Source organism: Gymnoscopelus braueri (assembly GCF_963280865.1).
Source record: "Gymnoscopelus braueri genome assembly, chromosome: 19".
Classification (NCBI taxonomy): Eukaryota; Metazoa; Chordata; class Actinopteri; order Myctophiformes; family Myctophidae; genus Gymnoscopelus; species Gymnoscopelus braueri.
The window spans coordinates 19,839,063-19,848,344 of record NC_137621.1 but is presented as its reverse complement, the minus strand read 5'-3'; the positions used below and the strand labels follow the sequence as shown (position 1 = coordinate 19,848,344).

Here is a 9,282-nt window from a genome sequence, read left to right as displayed (position 1 = left end):
TCACCAAATGGACCTTTGGTTACCTAATCATTTAGCTGTATGGGGACCCCCTGGAACGCCCCCAAGCCCCCTGGGGGTCCCTGCCTGGATCCGTTGAGGACAAGGTGTAAGTAGCGTCTTGCATTCAAATGTCCTTTTATAATGACTTCCTTTTGCACTGTCTTAATGCTCTGTGGCTTAATGTCTAAATGCTTAATGTTTTTTGTCAAGCGCTTTGGAGTGCCTAGGAGGAGTTGAAATGTGCAATAGGCCTACAATTAAACTAGCCTTGTCTTTGCCTTCTATACGGCCTACACATGCACACGGTTATCAATACAAACTTTTGATGAATAAAACAAAATTGGTGTGCGGCTGATTGTATTCGTCTAATATTTTACTATAATTGGCCTACATTTCATTCCTCTAACATGACTGCTCTTCTAACTGCAAGTGAAATTTTGTCTATTCATTAATTGTAAAATGATAAGTTTGGCCCAGTTGCAAGTGCAACTGATTGTAGTTCCACTAACCTCCATTCGAGGGCGACACAATACAAAAGATTCAGACTTAATCCATAGATGGCGTGTAAATGATGCACAGATGTAACAAGACCAGCAGTAGCCTAGTAGTGTTCTTTTATCATTGGAGTATTCTGAATTCACTTTATCTTCTGTCTTTCAGGCTATCTTCATGGCATATAGTCTTTTTCGTAGGTTGCCTGCCTGTTATTTTCCCTTAATACTTTTATTTGATATAGACTAGGCTATATCATAATCCATTTATTTATCAAAGTGTGATTTATGTAGCTATTTCAACTGTGCACAGTAACATTCTTAATTTAACTCTGAGTGGGCCCATTTGGGTACATTTTTACACTGGCGTTAAATTAAGAGAGGATTTTGCTGTGGGTAGAATCATGGCCCATTGATTGATTGATTGATTGAATACTTTATTTAGAAATTTGCAGAAAAAAAGCAGATGAAAGTACAGTTCAAATACAAGGTCAACTAAATTGGATAAAAAAATTAAAAAAAAGCCAATGGCTTGTTTCAATTGGGGTCCTTTTGTACTCAATTCATAGTGACATTAAATGACAGACAGATATACACTCTATGCAGAACATCATATAAACATCAGTTCAAGATGTCATGTCCCATATATAGCTTAGTAGATAAGACGGTGTACACTAACCAGTCTCTCTGTTTACCCTTTGATCTTCCATCTTGTGGGAGACATCAGTTGCAGATTACATCTCGCTGTGGTATGACTTTCTTTGTTGCAGTACTGTTTGTTTTTGCTCTCTGTTAATGACCTCGTGTCCTCTTTTGATATTTGATCAAACAAGTTTTCAACAGCAGTATATGATGAGCAATGTTTGATGTTCCATCAGATTAATGTTGATTACAAGTCTAGTGTTGGTAATAATTCAAGGTGTTTATTCTCACATACAATACAGGTGGTAGCAGCAAATGCAGTGCCATTCATGTATGCGAGCTTCTTCAACGGTGTGGATTATACTAAAATAAGAATACAATAAAGCAGTGGAAATCAAACATAATTGTTAGAGGAGGCTATTTTTTTTTCCTGATGAGGGTCTGGTCACTATAATGTTTATCTCAGCCATCTTGGACCCCAGGAAGTGACTCCTCCCATGAACAGTGATGGTAATTTGATGAAGTATGTCACAGGATGTGAAGATATCTTCTCAGAAGAAAGACTGTCTTCCAGTAGAGGAGAGTAACTGTGTCACAGCACCCAGAACCAAGCAGAAGGATGTTTTCTGTTCTCAGGGGATCCATACTTACCAGGTCTATGGTGCAGATGAAGGATGTTCACCAGAATAACAAGTCAAACATCTACAGCAAACCACCAAAGGATAAGATTGGGCCTGTGGTAGGAAACAACACTGTTGATTATCTTATACTGTATGAACATTGTCGGTTGAATGATGTGTGAAAGCCCATGGCAGTAATAATGCTTTTGTGTTACATCTAATCATCTGTTGATATACGGTACTTGCACAAAGCAACTTGGAGCTTGTTCAAAGGCCCCATGTAAATTATATTTACCCCAATCTTTCTCAATTTCATTTTAAAAGCAGAGTTTGTTGTGGAAAAATGAGACAATTGCAATTGAGTCAAGGTCTGATATGTTCATGTTGAGATTAATTGAATGTCACTGTCACTCATGGCTCTCCAAACAGACAATACTATATACAGCACAACAGAGTTTGTCATGGAGGTCGGTACAGATGACACATCACTTTACAGCTTCTAATGTGGGGAACTCATGCAAGTTATTGCGTTATTCATTTAATTTGTTACCTATGAGCTGTGGTAGCCACACTCTGTCTTCTGTTAAAATGTTGATGGAAGTCAAAGACAATGACTGATGTTTTTGTTATCTTCTGAGTTCTCAGTAGGGACATCCAGGCTTAAAAAAACAAACAGTCATGTGTATAGGAAAGCGTAATTCATATAGTGCCATGAGACAGATAGAATGCTAGGGTAGGATGATGTTGTGATATGATCTCATTCAAGATTAAGATCAAATTCAAGATCCCTTTGATCATCCAATTAAAGTTAAATATTTCAAAGAATATAATAAATAAATAAAACGATATTGTTTTCTTCACATAGTATGGGAAGAAAAATGTGAGAGATTTGCAAGATTAGCTACACACACACACACACACACACACACACACACACACACACACACACACACACACACACACACACACACACACACACACACACACACACACTCACACACACACACACACACACACACACACACACACTCACACACACACACACACACACACTCTTACACAGCTAGTATCCTGCAGAGCCATACCGTAAAAATCCTGAGTGTTTAATTCTGACACTCAGAATTAAATGAGCACTGAGGATTTTACTACTATACTCTGGATAGTAAAAAGATGATTGAAAGCTATAACATAAGTATTTCAGTGTGGGTGTTTGTGCATGTGTGATGCATGTTTGCATGAACATACTAATATCGTTAAAAGTCATACAAAAGTGTCGCACAAAAGTAGTGAAAATAGGAGATCAAGCTATTTGAGTATGATATTCTAGTCCTCTTTCCACCCTTTTATGCATGTATAGGTCTAGGACTGAACTTGTTTATTTGATGTGATACTTAACAGTATCTATTAGTATCTATTATTATTTTTTCCTCTCTAACATGTTTTCCTTATTTGTTGTTCTTTCCACAGGAGTCTCTCTTCACGATGTTGGTGTTTACTGTGACGCTCTTGGCTCCAGCAGGCTGGATCCTGCATCACATCCCAGCTTACCGTCAGAGACCTCCTCCACAGCCCTGATGGCTCTTCAGCATCCTGTTCTGTACACAGAAATAAAACATATACAATATATTATTTACATGACTTAAGGGTTGTATACTAACTGCAAATCTTTGATAATGCACCTTGAAGCGAAAAAAAACAAACATCTATAATGTAACATGGTAAATGTTATTTTTGTATTTATAGCAAAAATAGAGTGAAATAAAGCATATGTATATTTAACATAATCTGTGTGCTACTTGACGACATGATGATGTTGACTTGATGTTTTTGCTAAATGTACTTTTGGCACATTTAGAACATTAGCATGTACAGCTACCAGAAGGGTCAGTCTGAGACCTGACTCCAGAGACAGGATGTTGTTACTTTATCAGCTGGAGATACTCAAATGATTCTTGGCACAAATCAGTCTGCTGGGAAGACTCTTGGTTTTCAGTCTTGCATTGCTACAAAATCTCTGTATGTTTATTGTTTATCTTTAACATGAGTTTCGGGGATTCAATTAAGGCATTTTATTTAACCCACAACTAAAAACGATTAAAAAAAAAGTTTTTATAACTTTGTATAAAGTAAGTAGCCTACCCTCTTCCTTCAGAACCCCCAAAAAACACTGTGAAATATATTGTCAAAATTAAAAGTAGGGTATTTTCTTTGGTTAAAATAAGTGTTAAATAGCTCTATATTCTGATAGTAGGCCTACTACTCATATAGAGTGTTTGATCAGTAGGAGTCTCCACTGTCTCTCCAGCTCTTTAATAAACAGAAAATGCATTTTCAGGTCGGGATACCGATTTGATCAAATCACGACAGAGAACTCAGTCAGGATACAGATTAAACTAGAAAAAGTGCTCCTCGGAGCACAGGTCTCCGCCAGGTCAGGTAGGTTATTGTGGCCACCTGGTGGCGCAATAATAGGCCAATGTGAAAAGGGTGCCATTTCTTCCTCGGGCTAGTGGGAATGTGCGTGCATTCATGATTTGAGAAATTTAGTTGCAAAAATGTGTTTTGGTAAATTAGACCTGCTGGTGGCGCTATAACAGGCCAATGTGAAAAGGGTGGCATTTCTTCCTGGCCTAGTGGGAATGTGCGTGCAAGTTTTCACTGAAATCGCACGCTGTGTTCATGATTTGAGACATTTTGTTCAAAACGGACCAATCTTGCAAACTTTGGAAGCCAACCTTAGCCAATCTGGATGGAATATGAAATATCGGACAGATCCGTCTTGATCACATGACTATAGAGATACTGTGTACCGATTTGCGTGATGTTTGGATAAAATCTGTAGGAGTAAATGGGTTTTGCACAAATCGGCCTCCTGGTGGTGCTATAACAGGCCCATGTGAACAATTTGGGGCAGAGGTTCTGAATTGGCATCCAGGGAGTGTGCGTGTGCAGTTTCGCAGCAACCGGGCTAACGGTGCCAGAGATTAGCTGGTAACACACGGACAGGACACACGGACGGACGGACAGACAGGGGGTAAAACATTCTCTCTTGCCATGCCTTTCGGCCTGGCGGAGACAACAAGTGAAATTGGAAGTGGAACACCATAAAAGATGAAGCTGATAACTGGGTAGGCCTACTCTCTCCTGATTGGCTGAAAATGTGTCACCTACCTAAAAAAATATTTTATTAAAGAGCTGGAGAGACAGGGCTAGACCCCTGTAACTGAACAAACACTCTATAGCAATGATTACTATCAGAATATAGTGCTTTAACCTTTTAACAATAAACTTTTAGTTTTAACCAAAAAATAGCCCATCTTTAAGCTAATGGCAATATGGCAACCATCTGTTGCATTGGTTCCTTCTAGTGAAAAACATATTAGCAAATATAGTTTGACAAAATGCTCAACGAACCCACCACAGCAGCAGCATTAGCAGCATTAGTAATCAATTCAATATCGACTGATGATGGAAACGTTCAAAGCAAATTCTTGAATGACAATTTGTCAAACCCGGAGCAGTCCATTTGGCAAGGTGTGCTGCCTGCCAGTTCTAAGATTTTGCTTTCCGCATAAGAAATTAAATCCACACTTCATAAATATTCCTACAAAATGCGTTCTCCTGTCATTTCCGTGAAAGCTTGACAAAAAATTGACCACGCCGCTGCTAAAGCTATACAAATGTATTGCACAAGTGGTACAATCAACCCGATCCTGGTCGTAAGGGGGGCTCGTATTCACTTTTACACGACTGAGGCTGAGAGAAACACACACAACGCCGGGAGAGAAAAAAAAACAATTGACAGTGTCGGTTTTATGATTCCAGAAGTATCTACGAAATGTCTACGAAAGCAGAACAGTGTAAGTACCTACAACCCTTTGTGTTTTTTCCTCTCGGCATCGTTGTGAAGCGACACATTATGTCTAAATGAAGGAACGGAATGAGGGAGCTGTCCTTGGTTTGGATGCTTGTAACGGTTGCCAAGCAGGCAGGTTGGTTGCAACACGTCCTCTCACTGCAGAGAGAGGATGACTGGGGAGATGCGCTGGATTCTATACATTGGACAACAATAAATATACACAAAGACAATCATGGATAACACATGTTTCATTGACGCGTCGAGGTGAAAGTGCGTGTGAAAAGCTATAGGTAGATTGATCTCAAGGTCGACCTGACAAAATTCTTCACTGAACAATATGGAGGCATTAGATATTGATCAATAATCTGGTTTGTTCACACATCCCTATGTGCTTGCTTCAGCTTCAGACACGGGAGGGTAATTTCTACGCTTCTTTTGATATCGAACAGGTGGAAAATAGATACATATTTGTCAGCCTTTGAGGATTTCATTTATCTTTGGTAATTGTAGCCTACAATATCTGCTCGAGCTCCTGTGTGAATCTCCCACTCAAATTTCCGAAAAGTTACTATGGTCAAATGAATAAAGCTATCTGCTATTTCAGTACAGTGCTACACTATTTTAGATTCTATTACAACATAATTGCAATATATAGTAAACTCAACTCACATGAAGTGAGTTACAAAGGTTTGGAAATCTAGACCATGACATAGGAAAGCTGTACAACTATATTTTTCTTACATTTCAAGATGTATATTTATTAATTGACATCAAAGGGGCAAACATATGGATGGCAGCATAGACCAACTGTATCCACATGCTTAAAGGTTGAAACTGTTATCTGTATATAGTCATTTACAGGTTAGAGACTACTGCATTCCCAAGTCACACAAAATAGGACAATACTGAACTCTTATTTCATTGAACCCATCTAACCAGGCAGAATAAATAACTATGATTTCAGACTAAGCCCTATTCAAAAAAATGTGTATTGCCTATACTGACATGCCCAAATATGGACACCTAGAAAGTGGTTAATGGCAGTGACCTTAGGAACAGTTCCTCAGTCCAGCCATTGTGTTGTAACAATAGTCACTGAACAACTCCACTGGCAGTGGTTGGGATTTGAGTGCCTGCCTGGCTCAAAAGCACATTGGTGATTCATGTTGTTATATAAAAAAAGAGACAGCATTTGTCCCTCATTCTCACCCTGAACCAGATTAATAGGGATTTTGAATGAATGACCTTTTAGTCGCAAGTTTGCATGTCTAAGCTTTATGTTACTGTTGCCTCTTGGGCCTGTTGTGACCCATAAGGTAGCTGCTGTGCTAACAGGTCACTTGCTATTATTTAAGTAAGAGAACCAGGATGCCATGGGAACAGACCATTTGTTTAACTTGATAATAGAAACAGTCGTGTTACATGGATACCACTGCTATACAGTAGGGATTTGGCCAATTCAACCAGTGAGACGATGTGAAGAACTAAAAGGCCGCTTTTTACACATTGTGCCATCATGTTCCCTGTGTTTTTGAATGCTCTGATAGAAAGTCTCAGCTTGTAGAATCAATGAAAAAATATATTGTATTGTTTGTGGCATGGTCACACTAGCAGTTGATTTGCTTGTTACTCTGCTCTTTATTTTGTTTAGTTGCTTCTAAGATACGATACTTGCAAGAGTATCACAACCGTGTGCAACACAATATTTACCCAGTGCCCTCTGGAACAGACATTGCAAACACACTGAAATACTTTTCCCAAACCCTGCTCAGGTAAGTACCCTGCGCTGGAGCCAACAGGTGAAGTACGAGTGGACTCGAATGTTTGACATTTAGTTTCCATCACAATACAGCCTCTACTTTACTAGCTCTAGGTAGGATGTTTTGATAGGAATGAAATTAACACCATGATAAATGTGCAAATCTCTATGAAAATAGACTCCAGTATAGTGGCCGTCTCCATCCTCTGTCATGGAGTCTCCAGTTCGCTTCTAATTCTCAATCTCTCCATCCTCTGCCCTGCGAGAAGCTGTTCTACTACTGTAATACTACTGTCCAGTACTGTGAAAGTGCAAGAACACGTGTGTGACCATTCAGATGAGGCTGTATATACTGAAGCAGACATCCTATGGATTAAGTTATGGTATTGAACACCAGGACAGATAGATGATCCACTGTTTGTTATTGATTCAGCGGTTGGCTGCTATGAACATGTCCCCGGGGAAGCCTGTGTTGTCCCTGCCAGAGGTCAGGCCCTCAGGCACTGTGGGCTGGAGAGGGTTAGCCTGGTCCCGTGAGTGCTATGAAAGCCTGAGGAGGGAACAGCATGTTATTGTCTCCGCCAGGCCGAAAGGCATGGCGAGAGAGTATGTTTTCACCCCTGTCCGTCCGTCCGTCCGTCCGTCCGTCCGTCCGTCCGTCCGTCCGTCCGTCCGTCCGTCCGTCCGTCCGTCCGTCCGTCCGTGTGTCCTGTCTGTGTGTTAGCAGCTAATCTCTGGCACCGTTGGCCCGGTCGCTCCGAAACTGTGCACACACACTCCCTGGATGCCAATTCAGAACCTCTGCCCCAATTTTTTCACATGGGCCTGTTATAGCGCCACCAGGAGGCCGATTTGTGCAAAACCCATTTTTTTTACATTACTCCTACAGATTTTATCCAAACGTCATGCAAATCGGTACACAGTATCTCTATAGTCATGTGATCAACACAAATATGTCCGATTTCCCATATTCCATCCTCATTGCCTATGGTTGGCTTCCAAAGTTTGCAGGATTGGTCCGTTTTGAACAAAAAGCCTCAAACTATGCACGCAGCTTGCGATTTCCGTGAATTTTCACACGCACATTCCCACTAGGCCGAGGAAGAAATGCCACCCTTTTCACATTGGCCTGTTATAGCGCCACCAGCAGGTCTAATTTAGCAAAACACATTTTTGGAACAAAATGCCTCAAATCATGAATGCAGTGTCTGATTGCCGTGAAAGACCTAAGAATAAATGGCACCCTTTTCACATTGGCCTATTATAGCGCCACCCGGAGGCCACAATAACGTACCTGACCTGGCGGAGACCTGTGCTCCGAGGAGCACTTTTTCTAGTTTCCTACTCCAACCACAGAGCAGTCATTTTTGATACATCCAATTTAGATGTGTGTCATTTCACTGCCTCTGCTGACGCTTTCTTCCAAAGCAACTTACAGTGAGTGCATTGATTAGACATAATCACCATAAGTTCCAGAGAAGATTTTGGATGAGAGCTAGCAAGGTCCGGCACATATTAGCTAGCATTGTTCTACTAAGTTGATGCTTCACTTATCTAGGATCAGTGTAGAAAATAACAGATTTTCAAGCTAACGATGCATCAATATCTCACATTGTTCCATGCTGTGGAATCATCGTCATAATGTATCCTGTGTACTGCATGCTTTGCAGGGGGATCGCCACCGCTCTGATAGCCACTGTTGTCTTTATAAACATCTAATGTGTTATTCACTGTGTTACCTCAAATCACTCTTTTGACTACGATGGGTAGTGTCACACAAGTCTGATTTACTCTTAATTAGCACCATGGCTATGTGGAGCACACAGGTATGCAGGTATGCATGCATAGGGGAGCCTGTCTATGTTCCCTTAACCCTAAACCTAACCCCAACCCTAACCCGAATGAGGGTAT

General features: G+C 40.5%; 1 protein-coding gene and 1 long non-coding RNA gene across 3 annotated transcripts in view; both read left to right on the top strand.

The window, feature by feature from the left end:
- Positions 1-1,696: 1,696 nt before the first annotated feature.
- Positions 1,697-3,537, top strand: LOC308074247. The gene is made up of 2 exons (XR_013932077.1): positions 1,697-1,872; positions 3,221-3,537. It is a non-coding gene; the product is annotated as an uncharacterized lncRNA (long non-coding RNA).
- Positions 3,538-5,541: 2,004 nt separating this feature from the next.
- unc79 (unc-79 homolog, NALCN channel complex subunit) overlaps positions 5,542-9,282 on the top strand; it is a 61,448-nt gene continuing 57,707 nt past the window's right edge. For both annotated transcript variants that reach the window (XM_080414734.1, XM_080414733.1), the window contains exons 1-2: positions 5,542-5,613; positions 7,264-7,384. In XM_080414734.1, coding sequence (XP_080270860.1) covers positions 5,592-5,613; positions 7,264-7,384 — 143 coding nt within the window. In that variant the 5' untranslated portion in view covers positions 5,542-5,591. The remainder of the gene's footprint in view (positions 5,614-7,263; positions 7,385-9,282) is intronic.